This window comes from Schistocerca gregaria, chromosome 1 (genome assembly GCF_023897955.1).
Source record: "Schistocerca gregaria isolate iqSchGreg1 chromosome 1, iqSchGreg1.2, whole genome shotgun sequence".
In the NCBI taxonomy this organism is placed as follows: Eukaryota; Metazoa; Arthropoda; class Insecta; order Orthoptera; family Acrididae; genus Schistocerca; species Schistocerca gregaria.
Genome location: NC_064920.1, coordinates 645,419,620 through 645,437,936, shown reverse-complemented (window position 1 = coordinate 645,437,936; position 18,317 = coordinate 645,419,620). Strand labels below are relative to the sequence as shown.

At 43.4% G+C, this 18,317-nt stretch overlaps 1 protein-coding gene across 2 annotated transcripts in view; it reads right to left on the bottom strand.

Annotated features, from left to right (window-relative positions):
* LOC126360933 (RNA helicase aquarius) overlaps nucleotides 1–18,317 on the bottom strand; it is a 320,041-nt gene that overhangs the window by 236,433 nt on the left and 65,291 nt on the right. For both annotated transcript variants that reach the window (XM_050007751.1, XM_050007752.1), the window contains one exon: nucleotides 4,914–5,092. In XM_050007751.1, the coding sequence (XP_049863708.1) occupies nucleotides 4,914–5,092 (179 nt within the window). The remainder of the gene's footprint in view (nucleotides 1–4,913; nucleotides 5,093–18,317) is intronic.

The window sequence follows — 18,317 nt, the reverse complement described above, 5'->3', positions numbered from 1 at the left end:
GGCCAGACAAACGTGTGGTTCCTGAAGAGGGGCAGCAGCCTTTTCAGTAGTTGCAGGGGCAACAGTCTAGATGCTTCACTGATCTGGCCTTGTAACGTTAACCAAAATGGTCTTGCTGTTCTGGTACTACGAACGGCTGAAAGCAAGGGGAATCTACAGCCGTAATTTTTCCAGAGGGCATGCAGCTTTACTGTATGATTAAATGCTGATGGTGACCTCTTGGGTAAAATATTACGGAGGTAAAATAGTCCCCCATTCGGATCTCCGGGCGGGGACTACTCAGGAGGACGTCGTTATCAGAAGAAAGAAAACTGGCGTTCTACGGGTCAGAGTGTGGAATGTCATCAGATCCCTTAATCGGGCAGGTAGGTTAGAAAATTTAAAAAGGGAAATGGATAGGTTAAAGTTAGATATAGTGGGAATTAGTGAAGTTCGGTGGCAGGAGGAACAAGACTTTTGGTCAGGTGACTACAGAGTTATAAACACAAAATCAAATAGGGGTAATGCAGGAGCAGATTTAATAATGAATAGGAAAATAGGAATGCAGGTAAGCTACTACAAACCACATAGTGAACGCATTATTGTGGCCAAGATAAACATGAAGCCCACGCCAACTACAGTAGTACAAGTTTATATGCCAACTAGCTCTGCAGATGATGTAGAAATTGATGAAATGTATGAGATAAAAGAAATTATTCAGGTAGTGAAGGGAGACGAAAATTTAATAGTCATGGGTGACTGGAATTCGAGTGTAGGAAAAGGGAGAGAAGGAAACATAGTAGGTGAATATGGATAGGGGCTAAGAAATGAAAGAGGAAGCCCCCTAGTAGAATTTTGCACAGAGCACAACTTAATCATAGCTAACACTTGGTTGAAGAATCATAAAACAAGGCCGTATACATGGAAGAAGCCTGGAGATACTAAAAGGTATCAGATAGATTATATAATGGTAAGACAGAGATTTAGGAAACAGGTTTTAAGTTGTAAGACATTTCCAGGGGCAGATGTGGACTCTGATCACAATCTATTGGTTATGACCTGTAGATTAAAACTGAAGAAACTGCAAAAATGTGGGAAATTAAGGAGATGGGACCTGGATAAACTGAAAGAACCAGAGGTTGTACAGAGTTTCAGGGAGAGCATAAGGGAACAATTGACAGGAATAGGGGAAAGAAATACAGTAGAAGAAGAATGGGTAGCTCTGAGGGATGAAGTAGTGAAGGCAGCAGAGGATCAAGTAGGTAAAAAGACGAGGGCTGCTAGAAATCCTTGGGTAACAGAAGAAATATTGAATTTAATTGATGAAAGGAGAAAATATCAAAATGCAGTAAATGAAGCAGGCAAAAAGGAATACAAACGTCCCAAAAATGAGATCGACAGGAAGTGCAAAATGGCTATACAGGGATGGCTAGAGGACAAATGTAAGGATGTAGAGGCTTATCTCACTAGGGGTAAGATAGATACTGCCTACAGGAAAATTAAAGAGACCTTTGGAGAGAAGAGAACCACGTGTATGAATATCAAGAGCTCAGATGGCAACCCAGCAAAGAAGGGAAGGCAGAAAGGTGGAAGGAGTATATAGAAGGTTTATACAAGGGTGATGTACTTGAGGACAATATTATGGAAATGGAAGAGGATGTAGATGAAGACGAAATGGGAGATACGATACTGCGTAAAGAGTTTGACAAAGCACTGAAAGACCTGAGTTGAAACAAGGCCCCCGGAGTAGACAACATTCCATTAGAACTACTGACGGCCTTGGGAGAGCCAGTCATGACCAAACTCTACCAGCTGGTGAGCAAGATGTATGAGACAGGCGAAATACCCTCAGACTTCAAGAATAATATAATAATTCCAATCCCAAAGAAAGCAGGTACTGACAGATGTGAAAATTACCGAACTATCAGTTTAATAAGTCACGGATGGAAAATACTAACGCGAATTCTTTACAGATGAATGGAAAAACTGGTAGATGCGGGCCTCGGGGAGGATCAGTTCGGATTCCGTCGAAATGTTGGAACACGTGAGGCAATACTGACCTTACGACTTATCTTAGAAGAAAGATTAAGAAAAGGCAAACCTACGTTTCTAGAATTTGTAGACTTAGAGAAAGCTTTTGACAATGTTGACTGGAATACTCTTTTTCAAATTCTAAAGGTGGCAGGGGTAAAATACAGGGAGCGAAAGGCTATTTACAATTTGTACAGAAACCAGATGGCAGTCATAAGAGTCGAGGGGCATGAAAGGGAAGCACTGGTTGGTAAAGGAGTGAGACAGGGTTGTAGCCTCTCCCCGATGTTATTCAATCTGTATATTGAGCAAGCAGTAAAGGAAACAAAAGAAAAATTCGGAGTAGGTATTAAAATCCATGGAGAAGAAATAAAAACTTTGAGATTCGCCGATGACATTGTAATTCTGTCAGAGACAGCAAAGGACTTGGAAGAGCAGTTGAACGGAATGGACAGTGTCTTGAAAGGAGGATATAAGATGAACATCAACAAAAGCAAAACGAGGATAATAGAATGTTGTGGAATTAAGTCGGGTGATGCTGAGGGAATTAGATTAGGAAATGAGACACTTAAAGTAGTAAAGGAGTTTTGCTATTTAGGAAGTAAAATAACTGATGATGGTCAAAGTAGAGAGGATATAAAATGTAGACTGGCAATGGCAAGGAAAGCGTTTCTGAAGAAGAGAAATTTGTTAACATCGAATATAGATTTAAGTGTCAGGAAATCATTTCTGAAAATATTTGTTTGGAGTGTAGCCATGTATGGAAGTGAAACATGGATGATAACTAGTTTGGACAAGAAGAGAATAGAAGTTTTTGAAATGTGGTGCTGCAGAAGAATACTGGAGATAAGGTGGATAGATCACGTAACTAATGAGGAGGTATTGAATAGGATTGGGGAGAAGAGAAGTTTGTGGCACAACTTGACTAGAAGAAGGGATCGGTTGGTAGGACATGTTTTGAGGCATCAAGGGATCACAAATTTAGCATTGGAGGGCAGTGTGGAGGGTAAAAATCGCAGAGGGAGACCGAGAGATGAGTACACTAAGCAGATTCAGAAGGATGTAGGTTGTAGTAGGTACTGGGAGATGAAGCAGCTTGCACAGGATAGAGTAGCATGGAGAGCTGCATCAAACCAGTCTCAGGACTGAAGACAACAACACATGTGTGAAATTTTCTCCATCAATCTTGTTACTTTTACATGAACCTGACTTGTTATTAGAGTTGAGGCGAATCACGAATCATTTTAGTCACACTGGTCTACATAGCACAGTCTGACATTAGCTGCATGGAGATAAGAAATTCTCTGTGGTGACTAATGTTTGCAGAATTTTGTTTGACCATGAGTGATCAGCTCTTGCAACTCATAGTGCAGAGACAGTGAGTTTTAATTGGAGGTAAAACTTATTTAACATACTGGTGACTGACTCCCAACATCTCCTGGATCACAGCAGCTCTTTATTGTAATCATCCTAATTTTGGAAGTTGCGGTTGTATGATTGGTTTTTGCTCAGTAAAACTGTATTGTTATGCAATGACTCGAGTATGCCACTGTCACCTTCGATACTATTCCTCTCTAATACACTGTTAGCTACTTAATCTTCAACATTCCGCACTTACTGAAAGAAAGAGAGATCTCCTATTTTGTATTTGACAAAAGAGATACATGTGTATGCACTGCCAAGTAACTTTCTTCACCACAATATCGAATGAAAATTTTAGTATACAAAATATCACTGTCACCCCATTACCATGATTCAATCTTCTGAAATTAAATATTTCACTTAATTTCATAAGAGTCTTCAAATGTTTACATTATGCCTAGTGTAATGGGCAAATTCGAGATTTAATCACTCATATATTTTTAATACATTTTACCATGTTGCAGAAAATATGTTTATCAAAGTACAAATTGAAGCTTTCCCTTATGGGAGATTTCTTATTTTGTATGCAATTGTTCCCATACTCTCACAAAAATTTGTGACATATAGACACAACTCAATAACAAATGTTAGTGATTCTTTTTTTAAGCAGTTTGTCTGGTTTATTTTGTTGTCCTTTAAAATATGAATGTTTGTACATTTCTCCCACCAGTTCTTAAAATTCCTTTTTCTTTCCTTTCTTTGGCTCTCATAACTTGCAAACTCAGCTCTGTTATCACTAGTCTTCTTCAACTATTCAGATGTAAATATTTCAGCAGTCCAAAACAAATGAACCTCACACAATACATGGTTTTTGTGATGATGAATGTTAATTTAAAGAAGGAAATGGTGGGACAGATACATGTCAGCAATCAGAATAGCAAACAATTATGTAGCCCCACACACACATGGTCAAATGGCACACGTGTCCGAAACTATGAACAAGATATTTACGTGAAATGCTCCTTGAAACACTACAATTCTGCATGATACTAAGACTGATTCTGGCACCGTACAGTAGTTAATTGGTTGTAATTAATAAGGACATAACAAAAGTTGAGGCTTTTAATGAAAGATGAATAAGGTTAACTAATCTGTCATCATTCCTGTTTTATGGATATTTTGTAATGAAACAGGTGAGAAGTGAAAAATGGTTTGAAAGCAAACAAGATTTATCCTTCAAAGTTTTTCCTTTCATCATTTCACTTTTAGCTCTTGCTGTACAGATTTCAGTCTTTGACACTTGAGGTTCAATATTGACTCTCCTCTTCCTCCTCTTTTTTCCTTAAAAAAAAAAAAAAAAAAAAAAAAAAAAAAAAAAAAAAAAAAAAACACACACACACACACACACACATAAGAATGTTCTACTAACAAATTTTATACATTTTCCTTCATGGTAGAAGTTTTTTGTGACAGTAAGCTCACTCATACCTCATGTTTTGAGTCACACTTTAAAAATGTATTCAGCCAATCATGCAACTTACCTGAGCAAAGAGATTTCCTTCTGGGCGCTGAGGTAAACTTGATAAATAACACCGCACAACTAGATGCGTATCGTCTAATACCGTATTGAAAAAGCGACGTGTTGGAAGAAGAGCCTCCAAGTCAATCAGAAGTTCCAGAAATCTTTCGCAGTAATGAACAACATCATCTGACAGAGGACCTGAAGAGTTTCAAATAATTTTCAAATAAGAAAACACATTTTGAAGTGTTAATAGCATATCTCTGAGTTAAGAATTTTCAGACTCTTAAAACAGGTGTCTGCTGAAGGATCAAAAATTCATGTGAAAAAAATTTCATATCACTACTTCAAACATGACAAATATGATCATTCAAACAGTGAAATCCTCACAGCAGGTAAAAGTGCAACATAAGGTTCCTTGGCATAAGTAAGTTTGAGTTAATCAACAACAACTGTCTAAGACCAATTCCATACAATAAATGCTGAAATGTACTATTGATGCTCCTCATCGACACAGTTCCATTCACATCTATAAATGCAATGGAATGTCCTCACTAGAAAGGAAGCAGCCAGCCACCACAGTCAACTAACTTGTTCTTAATTACAATGAACTGCTGGAATGTCTTCTTTCTATACACGTGACTGGAAGAACATCTGCCACCTCCAGGTAAGCAGTTGATTCCTCTGATCTACTTGTTTTCCAAATTCACGTAATAATAGTTGGACTGGCCAGAACTTGAGACGGGTGACTTAGATTTTACATTCCTCTTAATGCCCCCACCCTCTCTTCAGTTTCCCTAATTATTTAATCTTGTCTCCCCATAATTTTGGCTACAGTGAATAGCCAGGGTGCTTGTAGAATTAAATTAATTAACTAGATGTATTTGTCAAAGTGACCTCTGTTCTGAGCTGTGCATTGCTAACTATATTAAGTAAGAAAGGAAATACCTCTGCTCATATGTAACTCTTGTGTGCTTATACTTTTTGCTATGCACATAAGTGTAATAAAACTTAGAAGTTCGGCATGTGAATTGTGAATTTTTTAAAAGTTTCATTATTACACATGACCAGGCAATGGAGGCTAGCCCAGCTGATGTGCTAACTGAGTAAGCCACTGGACAGTACTGTTGACAGTATGACAAACACTTCGGGTGACAGGAGTTTGCCACACAGGTCAACAGTCAAGGGCAGGAAACAGGTAACACATGGCGATCAAGAGTGAAGTTATTTTTGTAATTCAGGCATTTGCATGCTGTAAGGATGAAAATAATCAAGCTTAAGAGCTCAAGATGTTCAGATATGTTGCCAATCTCTCCGTGACTTAAACCGAAGAGAATGGCTGCCTTTTGAGTTTTAGAGAAACTACGACCCACCCTTGCTGACAGAAATCGGCTGGCAACCTGCCACTGATTGAATCATGGAGTTCCAGCATGAGGAGCACCATATCTGTGGCATGTTGGCTGCGGGACTTGGGGGAAGTTTGCCAATGTGGGCAACTGGTGTCTAGACAGCCTCTGCCCTCTGAGCAACTTTGGTCGATAAACTGCAAGCTGTCTCTGATCCAGCAGGGGGTGGTATGCCCTTGCGGTCTTCTAACCACCTAGACATCTATAGTCACCATCCTGATCTACCCTTGGGGGGCAGGGGGTGACTAAGGCATCACTGCTGGGCATCAGGACATCTAGCATTGGTTAACACATCCAAGTGTACACCATGGAGACGAGTACATGTGCGGGTGCTTAGTTGACGTATTTAAGTGGCTGGCAACCCACGGGTGATGCGGTAGAAATCACCACGACCAAGGACAACAGGCGTCATTGGGCGTGATTAATACATTGGCAAATTCCAAATCGGCTGAGTTTGCACGCACACAGTGAAATTCCGAGGTGGGCTGGAGTGTTTTTAAGGCTGCTTGAATAAACTTCTGTCAATTATCCCACTGTTTCACTGCATGATCCAGCATAAATCTGCTCCCTCCTTCACTATTTCTCTCACCCATCCTGCCACATAGCGACTGGGGACAGGCCAGGTTGTTACAGCTGGTGTCAGTAAGTGGTCATTACAGTTCACGACACATGTTGTGTTGGGAAGTGTTTCCCTAACATCCAAACTCAGTGGATCTGTGAGAAAAGTGATTGTGGTTAACTCTTGACACCAAAACACTGTGGTGGTTGTTGAACAGTAAGACTGTGTACTTTAGGAAATTTTGTCAAGCAGTGGTACTTGGTGCACACTGAGGCGACAAATGTCACAGGATAGCAATATTCACATATACAGATTATGGTAGCATCACATACACATGGTATAAAAGGTCAGTTCATTGGCAGAGCTGTCATTTGTACTCGAGAGATTCATGCGACAGGGTTTCCAAGCAGATTGTGGCCACACAATAGGAATAAAAGACTTTGAAATTCGATTGGTGGTTGGACCTAGGCACATGGGACATTTCGTTTTGAATACTGTTTGGGAATTCAATATTCTGCAATCCACAATTTCAGCACAGCATGCTGAGAATACCAACTTTCAGGCATTACCTCTCGCAGCCGCCAACGGCCTTCACTAATGAACGAGAGCAGCAGAGTTTGCATAGATTTGGCAGTGCTAAAAGACAAGTAACACTGTGTGAAATAACTCCAGAAATCGAAGTGGGATGTACCGTGGTTGATTGGTTGATTTAAAAGAGGGGGGGAAGGGACCAAACTACGAGGTCATCGGTCCCTTGTTCCTAATAAAAGAATGCCACAAGTGTGAGGATAAAATGGACGAGACATAAAACACAAAACGGAAAGAAAGAACGAAACAAAAAAACGAAGGAAAGAAAATGAACACTAAAAGAAACAAAGGAGGACAAGAAAACAACTGAGATACGCTAGAAACAGAAGAGAGTAAAAGAAGAAAGCAGATAGCAGTGGCTGGCCGACCAAAAGAATAAAAAGGAAAAGCCAGCCACTCTGCAACACATTAAAACCTCCACCCTAAAAGCACTAGGGTGGCGGACACAGAGGACATACGCTAAAACCTACATAGAAGTATAAGACCCACTCTCACAGAAAAAACGTAAAAATAAAGCTGCTGCTGAGGCATTGTCGCTGAACACCGAAGGCAGGGTGCTGGGAAAGTTCAAAGTCCACTGCAGACTGGCTAGAAGTGGGCAGTTCAGCAAGAGCTGGACGACTGTCATTTGGGAGCCACAGCAACACTGAGGTGGGTCCTCGCGACGGAATAGGTAACCATGCATTAGCCATGTATGACCAATGCGGAGCCGACAGGGGACAACTGATTCCCTGCGAGAGGACCGCATGGAACTTTCACACATTCATAGTCTCCTTAATGACACACAGTTTGTTGTGCGTACTGTTATGCCAATCTGTCTCCCAAAAACCGGAAAACCATTGTGGTGTAAGACAGAATGCACGTAAGCTTCGGAGATGCCTATCTCCAGAAGTGGTTTCTGCATCGCCCGTTTGGCCAGCCTGTCGGCAAGTTTGTTGCTGGGGATTCCGACGTGTCCTGGGGTCCACACAAACACCACTGAACGGCGGGACCGTTCCAGGGCATATATGGACTCCTGGATGGACGCTACCATAGGATGGCAAGGGTAGCACTGCTCGATAGCTTGTAGGCCGCTCAATGGGTCAGTACATAAGAGAAATGACGCACCAGGGCATGAGCGGATGTGATCAAGAGCACGAGATATGGCCGCCAGCTCTGCAGTGAAAACACTGCAGCCATATGGCAAGGAGTGCTGTTCAACATGCCCTCCATGAACATGAGCAAAGCCTACTTGACCCTCAGCCATCAAGCCATTGGTGTAAACCACATCAGAGCCCCGGACCACGTCAAGAACCAAGAGGAAGTGACAGTGGAGAGCAGCGGGGTTAATGGACTCCTTAAGGCCACGCATAAGGTCCAGACAAAGCTGCGGCCAAGCATAAATCATAGAGGTGTACGTGAATGGACCACAAGTAGAGGTGGTACAGGGAAGAACTCCACTTCGGAGAGAAGGGACTGCAAGCGAACCGCAATCATTACCCCAACCTGGGCCGCCGATGCGGGAGATGGACTGTCGCGGGTGGGAAAAGGAGACGGTAATTCGGATGTTCAGGAGAGCTATGAATGTGTGCAACATGACTGGTGAGCAGTTGCAGTCTGATCTTCAATGGAGGGACTCCAGCCTCCACCAGTACGCTTGTCAGCGGACTCGTCCTAAATGCTACAGTCACTAGTCGAACTCTGCAATGGTGCAATGGGTCGAGCAAACGCAATGCAGAGGGTGCCGCCAAACCATTAATCACATTCCCATATTCAAGATGGGATTGAACAAGGGGTCTGTATAGAGCTGCAGCAGTGTGGAGCGATCTGTACCACAGTTGGTATTGCTCAGGCAGCAGAGGGCATTGAGGTGCTGCCAACACTTTAAGCTGATGAAGATGAGGAAGCCAAGTCAAATGAATGTTGAAAACCACACTTAAGAATCGACATGTCTCCACTACAGTGAGTGGATCATCATTAAGGTAGAGTGCTGGTTCTGGATAAACAGTATGACACCGACAGAAATGCATGTCTTCATGGCGGAAAACTGGAAGTCATGGGCTAGGGCCCATGACTGCGTCTTGTGAATGGCTTCCTGTAGGCGATGCTCAGCAACACCAGTACTGGAACAGCAGTACGAAATGCAGAAGTCGTCTCCATACAGAGAAGGTGAGACGGAGGGCCCAACAGCTGCTGCTAGACCATTAATGGCCACTATAAATGAAGACACACTCAATACAGAGCCCTGCGGGACTCTGTTCTCCTGAATATGGATGGAACTATGGGAGGCACCAACTTGGGACACGGAAAATATGGAGTGACAGGAAGTTTTGGATAAAAATCGGGAGCGGGTCCTGGAGACCCCACTCATACAATGTGGAATGATACCACAAGGTCATGTCGTATGCTTTACTTAAGTCAAAAAAGACCACCAGGTTTTGGCATCTGGAAAAGGCTATTCGTATAGCAGACTCGAGGGACATGAGATTATCAGTGGTAGAGTGACACTGGCAGAATTTGCCCAGACCTGGAGCCTGTAGGCCACATGACTCCAGGACCCAACCCATCCGCCGACACATCATACATTCCAGCAGCTTACAAAGAATGTCGGTGAGGCTGATGGGCCGATAGCTATCCACATCAAGCAGGTGTTTACCAGGTTTGAGCACCGGAATGATGGTGCTCTCCCGCCATTGTGATGGAAAGACGCCATCGTACGAGATCCAATTGGAGATGACGAGACTATGTCGCTTGTAGTCAGATGAGAGATGTTTAATCATCTGGCTGTAGATCCGATCAGACCCTGGAGCTTTGTCGGGGCAATGTGCACGGGCACTGAGGAGCTCCCACTCTGTAAATGGGGCGTTTCAGAATTCACTGTGGCATGCAGTAAATGAGAGGACTTTCCCTACCAGCCGCCATTTGAGAGTGGGAAAGGCTGGGGGTTAATTCTCCAATGCATAGGCTTGAGCAAAGTGCTCGGCTTTCACATTTGTGTCAGTAGATAGCATGCCATTTATGGGAACACCTGTTGGGGTCTGGTAGCGAAAAACACGTTTGATCTTTGCCCAGACTTGAGAAGGTGATGTATGACACCCAATGGTCGAGACGTATCTCTTCCAACACTGTTGCTTCTGTCGTTTAACAAGTTGGCGAACGCAGGCATGTAGCCATTTAAAGGCTATGAGGTGCTCTACAGAAGGGTGCCGTTTATGACATTGTAGAGCTCTCCGACGCTCCTTAATTGTTTCAGTGACTTCCGGCAACCACCAAGGGACTGCCTTTCGCCTTGTTTAAAGTCCATCTGGGCAGGCGTCAGTGGCCATGACGCCAGCGCAGTGACAGAAAGATGAGGAAGTGCTCACTACCACACAGGTTGTCATGTGTTCTCCAGTAGATAGATGGGAGGAGTCAAGGGTTGCAAACTGATAAATCAATGGCCAAGTAATTACCATTAGATAAACTGAAATGTGTGGCGGCCCCAGTATTTAAGAGGCAAAGGTCGAATTGAGGCAGTAAAGTTTAGACATCTCTGCCTCGGCCAGTAACGGTGCCACCCCACAAGCGGTTATGAGTGTTAAAATATCCAAAAAGTAAGAAAGTTCAGGAAGTTGATCAATCAGTGCAACTAATACATCCATGGGTACTGCACCATCTGGAGGAAGATATACATTGCAGACAGTTATTTCATGCATTCTTCTTATTCTGACAGCCACAGCTTCAAGAGAGGTTTGAAGGGGCACTATATGACTACAAATTGAGTTTAGGACATAAATGCAAACTCCAGCTGACACTCTATTATAGTTGCTATGGTTCCTGTAATATCCCTTATAGCCGCAGAGGGCAGGGGTCCGCACTGCCGGGAACCAGGCTGCGTGAAGGGCAATGCAGATAGCAGGTGTAAAGTGTAACAGTTGCCATAGCTCAGTCATATGGTGGAAAGAATCGCCACAATTCCACTGGAGTATGACATCATGAGACTGGGAAGACATGGGACATTTAATGAGGCAGTTTGCACCTCAGAGTCACCTGCTGCCACCGACTTATTGCCTGAGCAGTATATAACCGTTGTGTCTGAGGGTCCGGTGAGATCTAGGTCCTCAGCAGATGTCAGAATTGCCATCCTATCCTCAAACGCAGAGCTTGTAGGTTGCAGTGGTGTGGGTGCCACCTCAATTTCCTTGGTCTTAGAGGTCTTCTTTTCGGATTTCTCTTACTGCTCCTTGGGTTTCCCTGGCTGGAAGGACTTCACTGACTCAGTCTCCAGGACTGAGGATGAGTGTGAAGTCCTACGACCAGCTGCTTTGGAGCTCTTTAGCCACTGCGGGGTGTCATCTGGGAAATCTGGGAAAGGAATGATCCGAGGGACCCCTTCCTAACAAGAGAAGATGAAGAAGGCTCACACTTCTCCGGCTTAGAAGTGGGGATGGACGTCCCAGATGATTGGGTTGGTGTTGCTCCCAAAGTTGGTGGTGAGGGAGCAACAGGGAAGTAAATGCCCCCACCATCAAGGGGGCAGGTGTAGTCTTCCAGCTGTTAGAGCAGAATGCGTTTGGCAGAGCTGATGGTGTCAGAACTGTTATAGCGGCGGCATAAGATGATGTCATACGTACAGGATGCGGGCGTTCAAATTTTCTCTTAGCCTCAGTGTAGGTCAGTCGGTATAGGATCTTGAACTCCATGATTTTCCTTTCTTTCTGGAGAATCCTGCAGTCTGGTGAGCAAGGCGAATGGTGCTCTCCGCAGTTGACACAGATGGGAGGTGGATAACGTGGAGTATTGGGATGGGATGGGGCGTCCGCAATCTCAACTTGTGACGATGGAGATACAGTGGAACGACATATGCCCTACTTCCAGCACTTAAAGCACCACATTGGGGGAGGGATATAAGGCTTTACATCACAGTGGTAGACCATCACCTGTACCTTCTCGGGCAGTGTATTACCCTTGGAGACCAAGGTGAAGGCCCCGGTGGCAACCTGATTATCCCTAGACCCTAGTGGACACGCCGGCCGAAATGCACACCTCGCCGCTCTAAATCGGCGTGCAGCTCATTGTCAGACTGTAAAAGAAGGTGCCTGTGAAATATGATACCCTGGGCCATAATAAAGCTCTTATGGGGCGTGATGGTTACAGAAACATCCCCCAGCTTGTCACAAGCGAGTAACGTACGTGACTGGGCAGAGGATGCTGTTTTGATCAAGACTGACCCAAATCTCATTTTGGACAAGCCCTCCACCTCCCCAAATATGTCCTCTAAATGCTCAACAAAAAACTGAGGCTTTGTTGTCATGATAGATTCCCCATCAGCTCTTGAACATACAAGGTACCGGGGTGAATAAGATCCACAGCCATCCTTAGCCTGACATTCCTCCCATGGTGTGGCCAAGGAGAGGAATGATTTAATGATTTGGGGTCATGCTTCTGTGCATTGAATTGTGGGGTCATACGTCTGTGCATTGAATTGTACTCGTGAATGCTTAGAAACAGCTGGTGTTTTACCATCAGCATGAGGTGATTCATCGCATGTCATCCGCCCTGATGCCACCCACTCCAACCAGGGGACCTCCCCATGGGTGCCACTCAGCCACAGCAAAGGCCAGCTAGCAGGATGGCCATTGCCAGGAATCTCAATGCCCCAGGGGGATGGACATGCACCCCTTGGCATATGTGGGGAGTCAACGGCGCAGGCATCAGCAGACTGGTCCCTGTGTGATCAGGGAGCTACAGCCAACAGGGTACATGGCGGCCCCACCACGATGGACTGGCTACCATGCTGGATATCAGATGCATAGAAGTTCATGGTCATCATCAACATCGAAAGTGACCCTGTTTAGTGCATGGTGGAAAACGCACCCAGGAAGGTGTCCTCACCCAAGAGGGACTTAAATGCGATGACGAGAAAGTGGGCTAAAGACCTCAATGCACAATGGACACGATGCATCTTGTAAGGTGGCCTTCCCCAATTGGCTTGCTCTTCAGGAAAATTTTAAAGAATGGAGGTCAAACCCTATAGGGGATCATCACATAAAGGCCAAAAGTGTGGAACTCCTTTTAGTCGCTTCTTACGGCAGGAAGGAATACCTTGGGCTTATTCTTACCCCTGGACCCACAGGGGAGATGTACCATGAACATATCTGTTAGGACAATCCAGCAAAATTTGGTGTTAAGGGCTATGGCAGCAGGCGACTGATGCGAATGCATTCGCTAACAGCACGACACTGCCTGCAGCACCTCTCCTGGGCCTGTGACAATATTGGTTCGACCCTAGATGACTGAAAAACTGCGACCTGGTCAGTGGAGTCCCAATTTCAATTGGTAAAAGCTGATGGTAGGGTCCTAGTGTGGTGGAGACCACACAAAGCCGTGGACCCAAGATGTCAATAAGGCTCTGTGCAAGCTGGTGGTGGCTCCATAACAGTGTGGGCTGTGTTTTCATGGAACGTATGGTCCTCTATTTCAACTGAACTGATAATTGACTGGAAATGGTTATCTACGGCTACTTGGAGATGATTTGCATCCACTCATGGATTTCAGGGTATGGAATGACAGTGTGCCTTGTCACTGGGCCACAAATGCTCATGATTGGTTTGAAGAGTATTCTGGACAATTCAAGGAATGATCTGGCCATCCAGGTTGCATGATATGAATCTCTTCAAATATTTATGGGACATAATCAAGTGGTCAGTTTGTGCACAGAATCATGCACTGTCAATACTTTTACAATTATGGGTGGCTATAGAGGCAGATAATTCAACATTACTGTGGGGGACATCCCACAACTTGTAGAATCCAGGCACGATTGAGTTGCACCACTATGCTGGGAAAAAGGAGATATCCAATTGCTTTTATCACCTCAATGTATCTCCAGTTCAGCAGTATTTGCTCAGCAGAATGGGGTGTGGTGAGTCTCACCTTGTTTGTGTTTAATTCAGGTTTTGTTCCCAGTTAGGTTGCAAAGCCAAGTGAACTCATGGACTTATTAATTACAGTAGAGGTAAACTACAAAAAATGCTAGTAATACATGCTGCCACTACTATAGCGTCTGTTGCTCTAACAGAGCAAGTGTGTGTTGACAGAGGAAAATTTTCACCAAAAGCAGTCCTTCATAGAACTGGGGCTCTGGAAGCTGGTCAGGTTCTGTCACAGCCTGAGTCTGGGGAAGATTCATCAGTTTTCATTAATGATGTTACAGCTACTGCTACAATGAGCAGTTGGTGAGACGAAGTAATCCTTCGGTTGGCTAACTTCCGATACACAGGGTAAGCCAAGCCATATGTGGTATATCATGAGACCCTAAATAAACGACAGTCATTTTAGCAGCTGGTCGCTGGACTACACCAGCATTACCAAAAGCAGAACAGCACATAGTTTTTTCATGTGAAACTCAGTATTTCGATTTTAAAGTGTAATGAGTCAGTGGAAGTATTTTCAGACAGGATTCGCAAAGTTAATGCTCAGACCAATGTGCCCACCCAGAATGCAGATGCCAATTAGGTGTCACTGTTGGTGGCAGGAGACAGGGTGCTAGACCTTTTTTTTTTTTTTGGGGGGGGGGGGGGGGGGGGGGGGAAGTCCTTCAAAAATGTCACGACAAGTTCGAAATGAGAATCCAAGTATTTCACTGCACCTCTCAGAACTGCAGCACAACTGTAAGAAATAGATTTTTCCACAAAGCAACTATTAGGTCACCGTGTATTTGCTTTGAAGGCCAAACACTAAAGTTATGGACATAAGAGCCATATGTCAAAATAGTGTAAGCAACCACCGTGTTACTCGTGGGGGAAGTGAGCCACCGAGTGTCTGTCAGAAGAGGAAGAATGGGAAGCTCCATCAGGAGAAGCAGCTGTTAAACTCAAACAGAAATCCTTTGACCTTCAGAAAGCAGTTCCAATAGACCGTAACACTGCACAAGTTAGTTCACAGATGGAATGCTGCTTAGTGGGCTTAGTGGGTGGTGTGGAACAGGGATTTCTTGTAGACATCAGAGCGCACTTGTCTGTAATCAGTCTGGACCTGGTGAGCAGGGGGAGACAGGGGCCATGACAGGATAATTGATGGGGATTGCCAAAGTTTTATTGAGCTGTTGTGGACGAAGGTACTTGAGTTTACCATTAGGGAAGTTTACACAGCACGTGGAAGTTTTGCTATGTGTGGGTGAAGGTTATTCAGTGAGTCTTGGACTAAATTTTCTCGACAAACTTTGTGCGAGGACTGATCTTTGGCAGTGCTTGGTTGAGTTCAGTAAACCTTTGTTTCACTTGGGTGATACAATTGCAAATGAAACCACGTCACAATACTCATTACCATTGAAGATGATGCCAACTAAACGGTAGACAAATTCGTTAAAGACTGATAACAGGATAAATACCAGCAGGTACTGAAAAGGTAGTGTGGATTTTAGTGGGTATCGATTTGCCTTGTAGGTCTTTGTATGTTGTTGAGCCATTCTCAGGTCGGATGGTTCACACTGTTCTATGTGCAGAGGCACAGCACGTGCAGGTAATGTTAATCAGGAATATATGATTCCAGTTAACATAGATAACTTTGGCAGAGGTGAAGTTAGTATGTCAACAGGTATATTTATAGCACTCTGGAAGTATTAGAGAAAGAAGACTTTGGTAAATTGAGTTGGGATAGAACCCATAAGCAAACCACTGACATAGCAGCGTTACAGGAGAATCTGAGTCACTTGAAGGACAGTGATTGCGCAGCTGTGGAAAAAATATTGTTGACGTTTAGCAACTTGTTTTGTACAGATGTGGGATTACCAGCAACTCCAGTAACTCAGCACCATCTACCAACAGAGGATAGCACACAGATTTATAGGAAACAGTTTCACACAGTGAGACACTTACAGCAGCTAATAAGAGTTCATCAAACACCTACGAGATGGGATCAGAGAACATATTGTTACTATCAGATGGGATAAAGATAGATTTTGCTGTGATTACAAGTTCCTGAATGCACAGACCTTACAGATGCTTATCCAGTCCCTAATATTACAGAAACCTTGGATAAGTTGGATCAGTTTCATTACTTTGCTACAAGGGATCTCGAAAGTTTTTCTAATCAGTTAGAAGTAGTGCTTGAGGATACACCAAAGACAGCGTTTACAGCACCTTATGGACATTATCGGTATAAGCTGATGCCATTCGCTTTAAAAAATGCACCTGCTACTTTTCAGCAGTTATTAGATAGAGTTTTAAGAGGGTTAAAGCCTAAGACCTGTATGGGCTACTTCGAGGACATAATAGTCTATTCAGAGGCTATATCAGGACATGTGGGATGACTGGAGGATGTGTTTAGCAGATTGCAATCACCACATTTGATGCTGAACATGGAAAAGCATTAATTTTCTCAAACTCGAGTTAACTGTCTGTGACACATAATTAGTGAATGTGGTGCGCAAACTGTTCCTCATCTTACAGAAGGACTTCAAAAGTTTACAGCACCATGGACGACCAAAGAGACAGAGTTGTTCGTCAGTTTGTGTAACTACTACTGTAAATTCACAAAAAAATCTTGGAAAAATAGCTGAACCTTTGAACAGGTTACTCAAAAAGGGTGTAAAGTTTGAGTAGACACAGGAGTGTCAGCTAGCATTCAAAATTTACCAGACCGTGAAAAAGAATTCATCCAATCTCATAACACTTCTCAAAAGCCAGTCAGCTGTATTTTAGTCAGATGATTGATGGACCAGAGTACCCAGCAGCATATGCTTCAAGGCAAGGCAGTTAAAAAAGGTGGAAATATTAGTGGTCATTTACGGTATTACATATATCTGTTGTTACTTTTATGGTATAAGATTAAAGTTGTAACTGATCTTGCATCACTGAAATGGTCGTTTGGTCTAAAAGACACATCTAGTTGTTTAACATGTTGGGCTCTCAAGCTTAGTGAATCTGATCAAGAGGTTGTCTCTAAGCCAGATAGAAAACACACAAACGTGGACACATTAGCCCACAAAACAGCAATGTTGAGTACAATGGACAAGAGTGTGTTGAAATGGCAGCAGGCACAGGCAGAGGATAAAGACTGCCAGACTTTTAAGTCACAGCTGCACTTTATCAAGCACGAGGATTTGTTGTGCAGAGTAACGAAATGCAGATGACTCGGTGTGGTCCTGGAAGTTTTTCAAAAGAAAGTGTTACAACATGCTCATGATCATGTGTTGTCAGGTCATGGCACCTGATGAACAACAGATAGGTATGTTGCAGAACAGTTTTGATGTAGGAATGGGAAGCATGACGTGGAGCAGTATGTCAGAGACTGTGTACCATGCACGCAGGGAGCAGATATTTAACAGCAAAAAATCCCTTTGTAGAGGTTACCACAGGCATCAAAGTCATTTCAGATTCTTTGGCTTGACATTTTTAGACCATATAACGGAAAACCTGCAGGGAATAGGTATGCACTTAGAATCATCGAACATTTTTCACAATTTCTAGTATTGGTAGCAATTCCAGACCAACAGGCCAGCACTGTGGTACAGGCATTAGTTAACAGTTTGATACTGTAGTCTGGAGCACCTGATACCTTAGTCACTTATCAGGGCATGAACTTTGTTCCCAGAATTTATGAACCAGCTATGCCACATGTTACAAGTTTGGGAGTTACAAACCTCAAACTAGTAGTAGGATGGAGCACATCCATAAGGCTATTTCAAAAATGCTAAGTTTTTAATGAATGCTACACACGACAACTGGGATACCTATCTTCCATGTGTGGTTTATGCATTAACTAAATGATTCATACAGGAACAGGCATGTCACCATTTGAGGTAGTATACGGGATGAAAGTCCCACTCCCTTTGACTTTTTTAAGTTCTAAATTAGGACTGAATTGTGAATCAGAGAAGAAGTTTGCGAGAAGAATATGAGAAGTGTGGAGA